The following is an 18,171-nucleotide window of genomic DNA, read 5'->3' on the forward strand; positions in this document are numbered from 1 at the left end:
AATATTTTCAGCACTGAAAATGTATAAACACTGATACTTGCTACAATATTGATAAGCCTCAAAAATATTATGCTAAATCAAAGAAACCAGAGACAGAAAACTACATATGATTCTGTTCATATAAAATTTCTAGAAAAGGCAAAACTGTATAAACAGGAAGTGTATCAGTGGCTACCTTGGGGCTACAGGTGGCAGCTGGGATTGACTACAAATGGGTGCAAGCAAACTTTTTCAGATCATAAAAATGTTCTAAAACTGGATGGTGGTAATGGGTGCAAAACTATATTCATTTACTAAAAATCATTTAACTGTCACAGTGGGTGACTTTCATGACATGTAAATTATACCTCAATAAAATTGTTAAAAAAAAAAATCAAAACCACAATATTATATTACCTCATACCCATTCAGTTGTTCAGTTCAGTCGCTCAGTCGTGTCCGACTCTTTGCAAACCCATGAACCGCAGCACTTCAGGCCTCCCTGTCCATCACCAACTCCTGGAGTCCAGCCAAACCGATGTCCATTGTGTCGGTGATGCCATCCAACCATCTCATCCTCTGTCATCTCCTTCTCCTCCTGCCTTCAATCTTTCCCAGCATCAGGGTCTTTTCAAATGAGTCAGCTCTCTGCATCAGGTGGCCAAAGTATTGGAATTTCAGCTTCAACATCAGTCCCTCCAATGAACACCCAGGAGTGATCTCCTTTAGGATGGACTGGTTGGATCTCCTTGCATACCCATTCAGTTCAGTTCAGTTCAGTCGCTCAGTCGTGTCCAACTCTTTGCGACCCCGTGAACTGCAGCACGCCAGGCCTCCCTGTCCATCATCAACTCCTGGAGTCTACCCAAACCCATGTCCATCGAGTTGGTGATGCCATCCAGCCATCTCATCCTCTGTTGTCCCCTTCTCCTCCTGCCCCCAATCCTTCCCAGCATCAGGGTCTTTTCCAATGAGTCAACTCTTTGCATTAGGCTAACTTAAAAAAAAAAAACTACCCCAAAAATAAGAAGTGTGGATAAGGAAGTGGAGAAATTGGAACCCTCATACTTTGTTCATGGGATTGTAAAATGGTGCAACTACTATGGAAAACAGTATGGAGGTTCCTCAAAAATTAAACATAGAATTACCATATCATCTATCAGTCCCACCTCTGGATATATAACCCAAAGAATTGAAAGCAGGGTCTCAAAGCATATTTATACACCTATCTTCACAGCATTAATCAGAACAGCCAAAAGGTAGAAGAAACCCAAATATCTGTTGGCAAAGTAATGAACAAACAAGATTTGGTATATAACACAGTGGAACATTATTCAGCCTTAAAAAGGAAGGACATCCTGACACATGTTACAATACGGATGAACCATGAGGACATTATGCTATGTGAAATAAGACAGTCTCATAAAGGCAAACAGTATATGATTCCACTTCTATGAGGTATCCAGATATCTAAGGTACTCAAATTTGCAGAAACAGGAAGTAGAATGGCGGTTACCAGAGGCTTTTGATAAAAGAGGAGTTGATGTTTAATGGATATGTTGTTTCAGATTTGCAAGTTGAGAAAGTTCTGGAGATCTGCTTCACAATAATGTAAATATAGTTAACACTACTAAGTTGTGCACTGAAAAATGGTTAAGATGGTAAATTTTATGTTACCTATATTTTACCATAATAAAAAAAAGAAAACTGATGAATTGTGCTTGGGCAATGTTAAGAGTTTAAAAACAGAGGATTTTATGGCAGTACAGTGGTAAATAGAGTGAGAAAAATCCCAAGGGGTGGGTGAAACTGAGCAGGTCAAAGTCACAACCACTTATAAGTGATTATCCTCCTAGGATTAAACCTTGAGTATCGTTGTATTAAATAAAGCTATGGCTCCTTACTGCATCATAATCAATCACCACATTTGCTCTTCATGTGACCATCCCCCTCTATCACACACACACAGGAAGCACACACATATACTCACATGTGTGGGTTTGTGAATATATGCAAGACCTTCCGTCCCCAAAACACACACACACACACACTGAGGTTCAGGCAAACACTTTATCCTATTTCTGGGACTATCTTACATGACATGCGACCCTTGGTACCAGTGCTCTCTATGCTCCCTCTCTCTTCTCTGGAGAGAGACACTTCCAGGGCCAGCCACCCAAAGCCCAGAAGAGAAAGATAATCTGGGAGGTTTCGCCTGAAATGGAGCCAAACAGACAACACCAAAACCAGAACTGAGCGAAGCTCAAGGGGCTAAGAGAATCTGGTGTTCCTCAGCTGCTTGGTTTTCAAACTCATCCCAGCAAAATGCAAGACAGAATTAGTGTCAGATGAGCTGTGACCTGAGAACCATAAGAGCCTCCACATTCTAGGCTATCTAAATAGAATAAAAACCAGCTTTTTCTTTTCTGAAAAGGTCAAATTAGATAGACCTGAAATTTTAGGTGTCTGATGGCCCACTCGCGAGTAGATTACATCACTATGCCTAGATTTTTTCCAGATCATTACAGCAAAATGCAAGACAGAATTAATACCAGATGAACTATGATCTAAGAGCCAAAGTATAAGACTTGCATGTTGGAAACAGCTCAAAATTATAACCTTCCAAACAGGTTCAGCCTCAGGAGACCAAGATACCCAGAATGATCTGATGATATTTCTTTCAAGTGAACAGAACACCAGATTCACCTAGGAATCTAAAAGAAAGCATCTTCTTGCCAGTTTCCTCAAAAAAGACTCTCCCCAGCACCAAGCACAGAGCCCCACTCATAATTCACATTCAGCAAATACTTGTGGAAGAAAGTGGTTTCAATCCAGATCAACTTATCAATATCATAAATTCTACAATTTATTTTGGAATATAGCAAAGGCAGTTAATAACTCTCATTGAAAAAAACCAAATTTGGCTCATAAAAAAAGTTGCAAACACTGAAGCATTTGGTTCGGCACAGGACAGTTAGCCAGAAGCACCCTTGTCACAAAAGTCATTTCAATTCCAGATTCACCCATCATTGTAAAAGAAGTGTCAGAAATATGTGCTTAAAATTAAACGACATAAACGAGAAGTTAGACCTGTTTTTTTTCATGGGGTTACAAACAGTCTCATATTATCCCTGGTCTGGTGAATTTCTACTGAGCCACTTAAAGTCATTATGAATAAGAACAAAACTGGCAGAATTTTCACATTATACTAAAAAGTTTGCAACCACTGAAAGCACCAGATATTTGATGCACAGTTGTCTAAACTTCAAAAAAACAAAAAACGATAACAAAAAAATAAGCTACGACCTGTATATGAATACAAGTATAGATTCAATATAAGAATAAACTATGTATAGAAAAGAAATAACAAAGAGGACAGGCTTAATTAAATCAAGGTAATGCTCATATATATAGTCTAAGTCAGTATTAAACAGAAGAGGGGTTAAAACAGAACAATTAAGAGCCATGTTAAAGTGTTATTTTAATTAAAATCTAGCATTATTTTTAATTGTCTAGGTTAATTCTGTTTTGATAAAGGGTGTGGAGAAAACTGGTTGGTTTAGCTGTTCAAACATGCTACATATTTATATATAGATAGATAGCAAGAAACAGTAAAAAGGTAGACTGGTTTCTAGGTAACAAACTTTATCCAAATGCTTCAACAGAAGATGTTACCAAATTAACCTTTACACTTGGGTGGGAAAAAAAACCTGGACCATCAAACCAAAGAATATAATGAGCCTTCAGAAAAAAAGAAAATCAAGAAGCACAAACTGCCCTAAATTTGCAGTCTTTATCAACTGTTCTTTAAGAGTAGCAGTCGGCAATTTTTTTCTGTGCAGAGCCAGATAAAAGGTATTTTTAGGCTTTGAGGGTCATACGATTTCAGTCACAGAGACTCAATTTTGCCACTGTAGCCCGAAAGCAGCCATAGACAATTCATAAATGAATTAATGGGCTTCCCTGGTAGCTCAGTGGTAAAGAATCCACCTGCCAATCCAGGAGGCGCAGGAGACGTGGGTTTGACCCCTAGGTCAGGAGGATTCCCTGGAGAAGGAAATGGCAACCCACTCCAGTATTCTTGCCTAGGAAATGTATGGACAGAGGAGCCTGGCAGGCTACAGTTCATGGGGTTAAAAAGAGTTGGACATGATTTAATGACTAAACAACAACAACAAAATGAATTAGCATGGCTGTGTCCCAATAAAAGTTTATTTATGGACACTGAAATTTGAATTTCATATAACTTTCACAAAATATTCTTATTTCTCTTCAACTATTCATTCAAAAATATTTTTAAAAAATCTTAAAAAAAAACATGGGCCATACAAAAACAGATGACAGGCTAGATTGAGCCTGTGGGCTGTAGCCTGCCGATTGCTGTTTAAGACAATAGATTAGTAACAGGTTATCCAGTGGGACACCAGTCCTTCCCTTCCCTGCTGGAATTTAGAGGAACAAACCTACCAAGCCAACATCAGAAGTTTTGCTTTCTCTCAGAAACAAATAACCACAAACTCAAATGCAATGGTGATGAACTAATAATTAAAGAAATTAGATATAAGAATTATGTGGTTAGATAATTAGATGCTAAGCATCAGCCAACTGCTTGAATTAGGCTAGCAGGAAGTTTATCAGAGACATCAAGGACTAGAAGTTTCACAAAAATGTTCTGACCAAAAGAAACAACTAATTTCTCTCAAAGACTTAGAAGGAAACTTGCTACTGCGCTAATGATAAGTAAATTGTTTGTTTGTTTGTTTGAGATTTATTTGAAAAATCCTGTTTACTTAATATTCTCAACTTGCCAGAAAAGAAATACAACGGCCCCATTGAGGAAATATGCCTGACATCTAGTGGAAGTCTTGGGAACTGCAGGTATGTGACCTATGCTATTTACTGAAGGAAAAGCAGAAGGGGCAAGGCGTAGATGTTCAGTGTCACTCAGTAATTCCATGCATTTTAAACACCTACCATGTTCCAGGCACTATTTTAGGCACTGAGAACTCAGTGAAGAACAAAGAAGACTGCTCCCGGCTTTGTGGAATGTACATTTTTACGACAAGACCTACTTTATTCTGAAAGTTTAGAATATAGTATTTACAGCATCCTAACCTCTTAGAAGCACTTTCAGATACATTATCCTTAAGCAATATCCTGAGATAATTAAGATGAGTTTTATTATCACCATTTTACAGAAGAGTAAATTGGTGTCTCTTGAGTTTTAGTCCAGTTTTCCTTCTGTCACACTACACTGCTTCCCTTCTATTTTCCAACCAGTCAAGTTACAGCTACTCAATGTTCTTTCTTGATTCTAAACCTAACCACGGGGTTCAAACAATGGTTTGATTACCATACGTTTCTACAGTAACAATTTCTTACTGGGTCAGCATGTTAGAAAACCAGGCAAGACGAGGAGGCAAGGAGTCCGAGAGCCCCAGACTCTGGTCCCAACTCCAGCCCTTTGCCGTTGTGTCATCTCGGGCAGGTCACACAACCTCCCTGATTCTGTTTACTTATATGTATCAGGTTAATGCTATATGTAGTGAAAAGGTTGCTGTGAGAGTTAAATGAAGTAAAAGTACATGAAAGAGGTGAACAAAGAGCTCGGAACACTGGGTGCTCAATAAATATCCAACCTTGAATCTCAAATTTGTGATCATCTGAGAATCTCTATCCTAGGCCAACAATGAAACATATGCAATTAACATTAAAATAAACTTAATCTCAATTTCTGTTCCAAATTTTCGCTGGAGTTTTAATTTTATTTCTGGGCATATAATGGTAAAACCTAAGATTTTTTTTTTTTTAATGTTTACAAACTTTTCTCCATCTCCATTACTACCATGACAATCCAAACCACCATCATCTTTCAGCTGGTCCATGAAAAAAAAAAAAAAAACACCTGGCTGGCCTCTTTTTTTCATCCTTGTCCTGCTCTTTATTTCCACATAACAGGTAGTGATTTCTTAAAGTCCAAAATTCGACATGTCCCTCTCCTATCTAAAACCTTCAATCTGAGGTGATGTCCTAAATCTCAGGGGGCCTTTGCCTACCTCTGCAGCGTTCCTCTTGCTCTCTGTTCTCCTGCTCCCCCTCTGCTGGAAATGCTCCTCCCTCTGCCTTCCATGAACCTAATCTCTATTCATCTTTCAGGCTTCACTGTAAATGTTACTCTTACAAAACCCTTTCTTAACCCACCAACAAGATAAAGACAGGCCATAAGGGAAAGACACCTTGTTAGACAATTATTTTATATATTAGGACTAATGTGTGATTTATACAAATATTATTTCTCAAAGATTTCAAGGTGAATATCAATTGTCAAAAGGAAGGCACAATTAAAATTGCAACAGAATCAACAGGAAAATAATAGGGGTGGAACAAATGGCTCTCTGTTTTGAAAAAATAAACTTACATCCCTAGCAAAATATCTCATGGCAGCAACAACAAAAAAGGAAAAAAATACAGAAATAAGAAATTTATTGACAGGTATTTTTATAATTTTGAAGTGAGAACATTAATTTTAAATATAAAATGAAAGCCAGAAAACATACAGAAAAAAATTTGACCATTAAACTAAAACTTCAGTAAGACACTTTATTTTCTACTCTGAGAATGAGAAATAGAGATACATGCATTCTAACATGCCCCCTCTCTCTTTTTCAAAAATCGTGAGCAAATAAGCATGCTATATAAGAAATAAGTGAATCTACTTGCAAAATGTTAAATTAGTGGCCAAGGGAAAGGTTCAAGTATCCTGGTCATCCAGAGTCCCTTAGATGCTATTCCCAACTCTCAACCCCCTTGGAAGACAGCATTCATTCAAACCAGGATGACTGATTAGGAGTACAACAAATATAAACAATCTAACTGTTTGAAAATATACCTACAATGTGTAAAGACTTCTGCAGTGCAAGAAAATGGTCTTATTCTTTGTCCAAAACAGGACTCTTCTAAATTAATACAGTAAAACAATGATTAAAATAATCATGATCTTACCCAAATAAATATTTTACTGACTTTAAGCTTTAAAATGTAGGAGCTACTCTCATCCTTACCTTCATGCAAAACAGCAACCTTTTCTTTTTCCTGATCACAATTATAAATGCATAGCAGCCCACCCCTCATAGTTTTCTCATCTTTTGAGCTATATATACTTATAACTCTTTCCTCAGGAAGCTAGCTGGAAAAACTGCATGTTATAAAACTGGTTTCCTCACTGTCATTCAAACTTATTTGTATATAAGGAAAGTACTGTGTGACTACTGCTTGTACCTTGCATAGTACCTGGAAGGTTCTCAATAAGTATCTGCTGAATGAATGGAAACTTTAAATTTCAGCAAGCAGTAAGAATTGCTATTCACAGAGGATGGGATGATTTGAGCTCTGCAGTGACCTAGATGGGAGGGAAATCTGAGAAAGAGGGGACATATACATACATATAACTTGGAACATAATAAAAATTTGATCTTATACTAAATAAACATGTCTCAACAATTTGACAGAACTGAATAATATTTTTCAGACCAAAATGAAATTAAATTAGAAATTAATAACAAAAAGGCAACTAGAAAACCCTCATATATTTGGAAACTAAGACATTCATTATATTTCTCAAAGAAGAAATCATTAACAACTTAGAAAGTATTTATAACTAAACAATAAAAAATTACATAACAAAATTTGGACATTACTCAGGGAGTGTTCAGAGAAATGTATAGTCTTAAATGCTTACACTGGGGGAGGGAGGGGACTTGAAATGAGTAAGCTAGTGTGTTAGTCACTCAGTCATATCCAACTCTTTACGACCCTATGACCTGTAGCCTATCAGGCTTCTCTGTCCTTGGAATTCTCCAGGCAAGAATACTGGAGTGGGTAGCCATTCCCGTCTCCAGGGGATCTTCCTGAAACAGGGATGGAACCCGGGTCTCCTGCAATACAGGCAGAGTCCTTACCATCAGAGACACAAGGGAAGCCCAGGAGTAAGCTAACATATCTTAAAATAAGTTAGGAAAAGAGAAGCAAAATAAACCCAAACAAGCTTTAACAAAAGAAATGATAAAGATAAGAAATAAATGAAAACAATTAAATATAATACACATAACAAAAGAATAATCAAAACCAAAAGGTGGTCTTCTGGAAGCCTACCAGATTGGACAAAGCTATGGCAAGATTTTTCAAGGAAAAAAATAAACATGTGAGAGGAGGGATGAAAAAGATATTAGCACAAATATTGTTGATAAAATATTATAAACTTTGTGCCAATAACTTTAAAAATTTAGATGGAATTGACAAATCCCTACATCTATAAAATGTTCCAAAATGACTCATAAAGGAATACAAAATGAAAATAGTCTTATAACTGCTTTTTAAAGTGGAATTAACAGTTAAAAAATCTTTCCACAAAGAAGGGTTTAGGCACAGATAGCTTCACTGGTGAGTTTTACCAAAAACAAGGAGCAAATAATTCCAATCTTAAACAAGCTCTTCCAAAAAAATTAAAAAAGAGAATGCTCCTCAATTTTCTAAGATAACAAACTGGCCAAATTTTATCCTAAAAACAAAACCAAAAAATCAAGAGAAGTAACAGGACAACTTAACTCATAAACATAGAAAAAAATCTAAACAAAATATTAGTAAGTGAAATCTAGCAGTGTATTAAAAGGAAGGTCAACTTATGTTTAATCCAGGAGTGTAGGGTTGTTTTAAAAAATTAATGTAATTCACTATATTAATAGAATAAGGAAACTCAGGCTATCATATTAATGCAGAAAGTCTTTGATAAAATTTGACATCATTCATAACAAAAAGAAAGCACTCTTAGCAAAATAGGAATAAAAGGGAACCTCTTTTATCTGATAAACAGCTTCTACAAAAAACCTACATCAAAGAACATACTAAAATGAGTGCTGAAAGCACTAGCTTTGGTATTACTAATAATGCAAGAATGCCTATCTCAAACCACTTCTATACAATATTGCACTGGAAGCATTAGCCAGCACAATAAAATGAAAAGAAAAAAGTATGATTATATTTGAAAGTATAAAGAATGAGAGGGAAGAAAAAAGCAATCATTATTTGCAGGTGATATAATTATTTATAGAAAAATCCAAAAGAATCTGAGTACAAATTGCTAAAATTACAAGCAAGTTATGCAAGATGACTATCTAGTGGATTAAAATACAAAAGCAATGTGCATTTCTATATACCAGCAACAGACTGTTAAGAAACATAATTCAAAAAAGATACCATGTGCATGACTGTACACATTTGCCAAAAACCATTGAATTGTACACTTAAAGTGGGAGCATTTTATTGCATCTAAATTATATCTCAAAATAACTGTAGGAAAAAAAAGGCACCATTTGCAACAGCAACAACAAATGCAAAGTACACAAGAATTAAACATATACAAAACCTTTCTGAGGAAAAATTATACAGCTTTACTAAATGGCACAAAAGGATATTCAAATAAGTGGGAAGACATAATGCATTCATGGAATGGAAGATAATATTGTAAAGATGTCTGTTCTCCCCAATTTGATCTTTAGAGTCAATAAATCTCTGATCAAAATTTTATGAGGGACTCAATAAGCTGATTCTCAAATTTATATGAAAGAGCAAAGGGCAAAGAATAGACAAGACATCCCTAAAAAAGAAGATGACTTAATCCCTTACAGTAATTAAGATAGTATGATATTGGCATAGTGATAGACATTTTGACCAAAGGAACAGAATAAAGAGCCCAGAAATCAGACGTGTGTATTTGGAAACTTCATTTATGACAACGATGGCATTGTAGTTAAGTGGGGAAATGACAGATTATCCAACAAATGGCCTTGAGACAAGTTATTCAAATGCAAAGAGAGAAAGAGAATTGGATATTCTACATCACACTACACACTAAAAATCTGTTCCAGATGAATTAAAGACATATATAAAAGGGACATCTTTAAAACTTAAAAAGGGAGGAAAAAAATCACTACCGTGTTGGAGCAGGCAAGATTTTGTTTTTTAATTCAAATAAAAGCACTAACCAAAAAGAGAAAAGGTTAATAAATTTAATCAAACAATGGATTACACGCAATAGGTAAAATCCACTATGAAACACAGTAGGAGAAAAGTGTATTTTTTCCCTAGGAAGAAGAAAACAATGGAACACTGAAGGAAAAACCACCACAAAAACAGTACAAGAAAGTCAGTCCAGCTATAAAGCCAACGGGCACACTTTTGAGCAATCCGTGGTAAGAAAGAGGATCCCACTGAACTCCAACAGGAACAACAGAACAGGGACCATGACCCTGGAACTAAACAGAAGGGTACCCAGAATGACAGCACACAGCTCAACTTTGTCATGAATGGAATTAACTAAAAATGCTGTTATTTGGTTTTCAACTTTTAGACTGAGCCCTTAATAAATTTCAGAAGACTTAGTCATGATCACAGGACAGAACAGAACTATCACTAGCTTTGACAATATAAAAGTAATGGCATAGATGATAGAAGTTAGGAGGCAAAAGGAGAAGGGAGAAGGGGACAGAAGTTATATAGTGGAAGTCAAAAGAAGTTATGAGAAATAGAAGTTTAAGAATTACATTCCAGATTACAAAGGTAAATAATTTTTTAAATGGTGATAGAATTATGAAAAGCTGGGATGGGTTGATATGAAGAGGTATAAATGAGGTTGGTCCTCTATACCACAGAAGGAATTCAATATGTCCAAAATGGATGAGCCAAGAAATGGTGCTCTGAATACATTATTTAGCGATATGGAGGTATCCATTAGGACTCGTACTGGTCCGTGGCCTGTGAGGAATTGGGCTGCGTGGCAGGCGAGCCAGCAAAGCTTCATCTGTATTTACAGCTGCTCCCCATCACTTGCCTTACATCCTGAGCTCCACCTCCTGCCAGGTCAGCAGCAGCATTAGATTCTCATAGGAGTACAAACCCTACGTGAACTATGCGTGTGAGGGATCTGGGTGCAGGAAAACAAGATCAGGGATCCCATTGACTCTGAATTATGGTGAGCTGTGTAATTATTTCACTATGTATCACAACGCAATAATAACAGAAATAAAGTGCACAATAAATATAACGCACATGAATCATTTTGAAACTATGCCCGCCCACCCTCCACCTCGTCCAGTGGAAAAACTGTCTTCCGTGAAACTGGTCCCTGTACATTCTTCTGTTTTCTAATTTTCTCTCAATATGAAAAGAACAAATGAGGTTGACTTTCATTTTCATGTGGTCTAAATTAACTTTAAAATCTCAGTGGTCATTAATTGTAGAGAAAAGATCCCTACTGCTGAAAAGAACACAAATAACAAAAGGCGCCCTTGTTAAACCCAGTATAATAATTACTCGTAATGTGTTAATTTTCTGATGGAGACTCCTATATGTTACTTAGGCTTCAGGGCTCAGGAGCTAGGTTTACATGTAGATATTATGGTGATTTACGGTGCTGAAAGCCTGAAGTATTAAGATTCCCAAAAGTAAAGTAAAAAACACGAGGTTAAACATTCACGTTAGCTGATAGTTCTGACCCAAAAGAATTCAGCAAGGTATCCATTTCAGTATAATCCACATCTTGCTCCATGTATATACTTACACTATATTTGCAAGGTCGAGTGGTTTCTCTGGTTGCTCAGGAAAAACAGGATGCGGGGGTTCTCTGGTGGGTACACACCCCAAGGATTTACTAATTGCATGGCTCAGCTTCTTTGCAGGGGATTTCTGTGTCAAAGCAGAAAATAAGGAAATAGAAATTGAATTTTCAAAAAAACAAAAAAGAATGTTAACTTAATGACAAGAGCTGTTGAAAATATCTTTTTAAATACATGCGAATCTGCATTATGGTGAACACTACTGAGCCTTGCAGAAAGGAATCTACAGCTGTTCCAAGGTCTTTTGTGACCCTTCGTTTCTGACTTCCTCATTTCTACTATGCAGTCACACTACCCCGTTAGTGTTAACCTTCCTTTTGAACATGTCTATGTGCCCTCTGCGGGAACTGCCTCTTTTGTTGCTTCTGGATTATTCTGGTAAGATGCTCTCTTAATTTCCTGGTCAGAGTCAGAAATTTTTGCTGGACTAAAATACTAAAAGGTTACGGGAATGCTGAGCTCATAACTCCTGAATGTTAGCAAATTAGCTGACCAACCCACATCCCCAGAGATATTAAGAGACTATCCTCCAAATGAACATGAAACAGAACATTTCATGTTAAGGGGCTGGCTGTGGACACAGACAAGCGAGTGCAATCAGCATTAGATCCGTGACTTTAAATCATGACATGCCGAAGGCACAGAAATAAGTTGCCATACTAATACATTCCTTGGGAAGGCAGAGCAATACACAGCAAATCCGAAGACTAGCAGGCTTAAGGTGTGATAGTAAATATGCACAAAAGTAAACAATATGCTACGACTAAGATACGTAGAATACGAAACCCATATTTAAAGGAGGCTCTTTATAAACTTACTTTATTGTCCACTCAGTTCCCTTTAAATAATACTGTTGTCTGAGATTTTCCCGGCAGGATACTAGTTGCAAAAAAAGTTTAAATATTTCATTCTGCCTCTGCAGTGTGTTACCATATGTACCACTTTAACTGGAAAACAGAATTTGTTTGCAGCTGTGTCTCATCAGTAGCACATCTCCACTTAATTTAATATCCTGCTTGCATTATTTTTATTTATTTATTTAGCCACACTGTACAGTCCGAAGGATCTTAGTTTCCTGAACAAGGATCAAACTGACTTGGCAGTTAAAGCGCAAGAGTCCTGACCCATAGACTACCAGGGAATTCCCAGCCTGTATGTATTTTAACATGCATGCGTGGGTGCTAAGTCGCTTCAGTCGTGTCCGACTCTTTGCAGCCCCATGGACTGTAGCCCACCAGGCTCCTCTGTCCATGGGATTCTCCAGGCAAGAATACTAGAGTGGGTTGCCATGCCCTCCTCCAGGGGATCTTCCTGGTTCTTTTCTGCTGAGTCACTTTGGGAGCTGGTATTTTAACATAAAATAAGCCAAAATCTATTTACCTTTAAGAATATATAGGGAAAGTTACTTAATACCTTGTTTATAACAGACTCCTTGAGCCTCCTTGAACACATTAAATTCTGGGGAAAAAACCTATATGTAATCAAATTTCCTGAAAATTATATGAAGTTAAACAAAGCAGAAATTCTGAACTTCCCCACAACTGCTCTCTCTGCCCAATGAGTAGCTATACGTAATTCTGACTCCTTCTTCTCTGCTCCACCTGTTACACTGCCCCAGACATCATGCAGTCTTCTGCTTGAAACCTTTCGAAGGCTAACAGTCATTTACAGACTAAGATGTAAAGACACACCATCCTATTCCCACACAGGCGCTTTCATATCTGGCTCCACTCTCTGTCCTCCCCTTTCACCCCACATCAGCATTAACAAGCTACTCAGTTAATCTGTACCTTGGCCCGCGCCTTTCTGAGATCTCCCTTTCCCAATCTACTTCGTTGTAAATTTTCTGCTCATTTCTCAAGACTGCTTGTTTGCAAGTCACCCTTTCTCTCTGAAGACCTCCCTCACTGCTCCCTAAGTCGGCGCCCACTCTTCTAAGTTACCCACTTGACAAGTACACATTTCCACTGTTGCATTGTTCCAATACTACATTGCACTTGCCTATCTGTTAGGCTAGTGCTTTTGAAGGGTAGGATCTACATTTTATTTATCTGTGTATTTACAGAACCTGACCTACAACAGAAGATGTTATTTGAATAAATTATTTGCTTAGATGAATTTTCTAGACTGCTTTTTCCTGACTAAACCACAGAAGCTTAATTTTTTTTTTTAGAGTTATGATATGAGTAGGGGACCATCAGAGGACACCAGAGATATCTTAACTTACATTTACAACTAAACACTACGCCTGTAATCCATGTATTTATTCTGTGATTTTTTTGCTACATCTGAGAACCCCCCTAGGCCATTAATTCATGCACTCTAGGTGAGATGGGATATCACATAGACTATGTTAGTTGCATCCTGAGTAATAACAGCCATGAAATCACAGGTTTCATGCATATATTTTACAATAAACATTAAAATAAGACTGTTAAAATGAAAAATGTTTCCCTTCCCACCACTTAATATTCTCTAGCAGCATGCTTATTGTGCTTTCAAAAACACTGCTCCAAGTTAAGGTTTAAGGTTAGATCCCAGTTCAAGTCTCAAAAATATAGATAGAAAGATTAAACCAGTACAGCAAAGCCAATTCCAAACAGAGTACATTAAGAGATGCTTGATGTGTATGGGAAGGAGAAAAAGACTGGAAATAAACATATATATATATTAAAAAGCAGAGATATCACTCTGTAAACAAAGGTCTGTATAGTCAAAGCTATGGTTTTTCCAATAGTCATGTATGGATGTGAGGGCTGGACCATAAAGAAGGCTAAGCACCAAATGCTTTCAAACTGTGGTGCTGGAGAAGAGTCTTAAAAGTCCCTTGGACAGCATGGAGATCAAATCAGTCAATCCTAAAGGAAATCAACCCTGGATATTCATTGGAAAGACTGATGCTGAAGCTGAAACTCCAATACTTTGGTCACCTGATGTGAAGAGCCGACTCATCAGAAAAGACCCTGATGCTTGGAAAGATTGAGGGCAGGAGGAGAAGGGGATGACAGAGGATGAGATGTTTGGATGGCATCACCAATTCAATGGGCATGAATCTGAGCAAACTTCGGGAGATGATGGGTGTGTGCGCTCAGTTGCTCAGTCATGTCCACCTCTTTGCGACCCCACGGACTGCAGCCTGCCAGCAACACAGGGATCGAACTCATATCTCAGGTGTCTCCTGCATTGGCAGGTGGATTCTTTACCACTGCACCACCTGGGAAGGCCAACACTTTCAATTAAATTGTAAATGAAGGTAAATAAACAACTTCCTTAAAAATATCTTAAAGAGTGAATTATAATATGGCCATGAAGTGATTTCACTGTGGAGTCTGATTAGGAAACTAAGATCAACAAAGCCTGTGAGCAAAAGTTTGAAAACTAAAAAAAAAAAAAAAAAAAGTTTATAAACTACCATTACTATAATTGCCAAGACAGGGACATTACCTCTTCTGACTACTTGGCCCCTAGTACAATGCCCAGGACTTGGCAGTCAGTCACTAAATACTTACAGAAGTACAGGGAGTGAGGGAGGAAGAAAAGCAATCCAGGTGTAGGGACTGGTGACCCCCACACTTCATTTAAGCTCCAGGCCTGAGAAGTTCTGATAGTTTTTTATATCTTTCCCCTCAGTTGACTCTAACACTGATATAGGGGGAGGCCGTAACCTAGAAAATTAAATCTCCTCCAAACACTCTTAGGTGATGATTTTCAATCTTCGTGCATTTTCAATACCTTAATCCACTGTACCTAATTTCAAAACATTTCCTATCATCTCTTAAAAATATTACAGGTTACATTTTTTTAAATACATCAAAAGCATATAAAATGGCTGTGTATGCTCTAAAATGTGAAATACCCATCTACCCCCTATCTTATAGTCTGAGAAACAGACCATTACCATCACTTGGAAGCCTGGCTGTGAGCCCTCATCTAAGACAGCCCATTCCCACCACATCTGCTCCTTTCTTGGTTATCAGTATCCTGGATTCTGTACTGTTTGCTTGATTTTACTATTTCAGCAATTATGTATTATAAAAAATACATGATTTATTTAATACATGCTTAAAAACCTATATAGGCTTACATATATATTTTTATGCAACTTCTTTTACTCAAAATTATGTTACAGTTGGTCTGTAATTCATTCTTTTTTTTAACTGTTTGATTGTACTTCTTTGCTCAATTACATCATAATCTATATAGCCATTCCAGCATTGATGAACATTTGGGTTGTTTCCATTTTTTCCCTTTCCGTCACAATGCTGCTATAAAACTTTCTTGTCCATGTCTCCTGGTGACCATGTAAAAGAATTTCCTAAGTGTTATTCCTAAGAATTATTGGGTCATAAGTTATACACATTCAATTTTACTTGGCACTGCCAACTTGCTTTTATAAAGTGGTTACACTAATTTCCTCTCCCATCAGCTATGTAAGAGATTCTCTCTACATTAATGTCAACCCTTGTTACAGTTAGACATTCTAACATTCACCAGTCTGGTAGGTGATAAATGTTATTGTGGTTTTAATTTGCAATTCCTTATTACTAGAAAGATTGAGCATCTTTTCCAGTGTTTATGAGCCACTGTGGTTCTTTGTCTGTGAAATGCCTGTTCCTGTCTCTGGGATAGTGTTTCATTTACTGATTTGTAAGAGGCTTTCTCTTACTGATTTCTAAGAGTTTTTTATATATTTTGTATTTTAACCTTACAGAAGGTATATCTTACAAACAACTTTCATGTTAAGGTTTCTTTTTCATTCTGTTGTTTTTGATGATTAGTCACCTTAAAATATACAGCAGTCCCAATTTATTAATCTTTCTTTCATATTTTGTGCCTTTTGTATTTTATGAAATATGCCCCTCCCTGAGGTCATAAAAGTATCCTGCCAGATTGTCTTCATTATTTTATAGTTTTTATCTTTCATTTTTAAGTTTGAATCTTTTTAGAACTGATTTTTTGATATGTATAAGGAAATAATCGAATATGGATAATCAATTGCCTCAGGATCATTTAATAAACAACCCATTCTTCTAAGACAGATACTCTATTTCTGTACCTACACCAGTCTCAAGATAACGTAGCAGTTACAGCTTCCACTTATCTTTCCATGTAGTACCAGAGCCTCAAACTTTCATTCCTCATTAGGAGAGTCTTCATTTTTCTTGACCCTTCACACTTCCACTTAAATTTTAACATCAGTCATTTACCACAAAAAAAAAAAAAAAACCCTGCTGGGATTCTGATGGAAACTGATTGAATATATAGACATTTCTGGGCAGAACTGACATCCTCACATACTGAACAATCCTTTTTGTGAACGGCTTGTGGTATCTTAGCTCCCCAACAGGGATTGAACCTGGGCCCTCAGCAGTGAGAACACAGAGTCCTAATCACGGGATCGTCAGCAAACTCCCATAAGCCTTTTTAAATTTCTTCCAATAAAGTTATAGATTTTTGTTCACAAAGGATGTATGTATCTGTTACTTGTTTTCAATTACAGAAAGATTTTTGCATATAGGAATCTTGCTCTATTTTTAAAAATTTTGGTAAAATATACATAAAATTTACCATCTTGACTATTTTTAAATATACGGTTAAATAGTGTTAAGTATACTGGCCATTTACAAATCATCTTTGGAGAAATATCTATTCAATTCCTTTACCCATTTTTTAATGGGTTGTTTGCTTTATTTTTCGTTCTTAAGTTATAGGAGTTCTTTATATAATCTGGATGTTGGCCCCTCATCAAATACATCATATGCAAATATCTCCCCCCTTTCTATAGTCTGCCTTTTCACTATGTTGATATGTCCTCTGATACACAGGAGTTTTTAATTTGATGCAGTCTAATCTATCTGCTTTTACTTTTATTGTCCCTGCTCTATTCTAAGGATTTATTTGGAGATTCTTTCAGTCTTTCTGTATTGACAGTCACCATTAAATAACAGTAACTTGTTTCCTTTCAATTAAAATGCCTTTTATCTGTTTTCCTTGTTTTCTGTGCTGCTTAGGACCTCCAAGAAAATGCTGAATACAAGTGGTGATAGCAAGCCTCCTTGTTTTGTTTTCAATCTTAAAACAAATACTCTTGGTATTTCATCAGTAAATATAATGGATACTATGTTTTTATAAATATACTGTATTTGGTTAAGGGAATTCTTCCACCCCCAGATTAGTATGGTATAATGTGTGTAAATGTTTAAATTATTAATGAATATGATCTTAATATCTATTTATTGATTATACAGATTTAATCCATCAACTTATGAATATGATTAAATTATAATAATCTATCTCTTGCTGTTGTTTAGTTGCTCAGTCGTGTCCAACTCTTCTGAGACCCTATGGGCTGGCTGTAGCCTGCCAGTCTCCTCTGGAGTGAGTTGCCATTTCCTGCTCCAGGGGATCTTCCCAACGCAGGGATAGAACACACATCTTTTTCTTGGCAGGCAGATTCTTTGCCACTGAGCCACCTGGGAAGCCTATCTTTAAATGTTGGACTAAAACAAGAGTGGTCATGATC

At 36.8% G+C, this 18,171-nt stretch overlaps 1 protein-coding gene across 23 annotated transcripts in view; it reads right to left on the reverse strand.

The window, feature by feature from the left end:
* DTNB (dystrobrevin beta) overlaps positions 1–18,171 on the reverse strand; it is a 233,685-nt gene that overhangs the window by 104,348 nt on the left and 111,166 nt on the right. For all 23 annotated transcript variants that reach the window (XR_014082711.1, XR_014082710.1, XM_081592758.1 and 20 more), the window contains one exon: positions 11,594–11,718. Coding sequence is in view for 21 of the 23 variants with exons in the window: in XM_081592758.1 (XP_081448884.1) it covers positions 11,594–11,718 (125 nt within the window). In the remaining 2 variants the exon portion in view is untranslated. The remainder of the gene's footprint in view (positions 1–11,593; positions 11,719–18,171) is intronic.

The sequence above is a fragment of the Giraffa tippelskirchi genome, chromosome 4 (genome assembly GCF_054371585.1).
Source record: "Giraffa tippelskirchi isolate mGirTip1 chromosome 4, T2T-mGirTip1v1.2.pri, whole genome shotgun sequence".
NCBI lineage: Eukaryota > Metazoa > Chordata > Mammalia > Artiodactyla > Giraffidae > Giraffa > Giraffa tippelskirchi.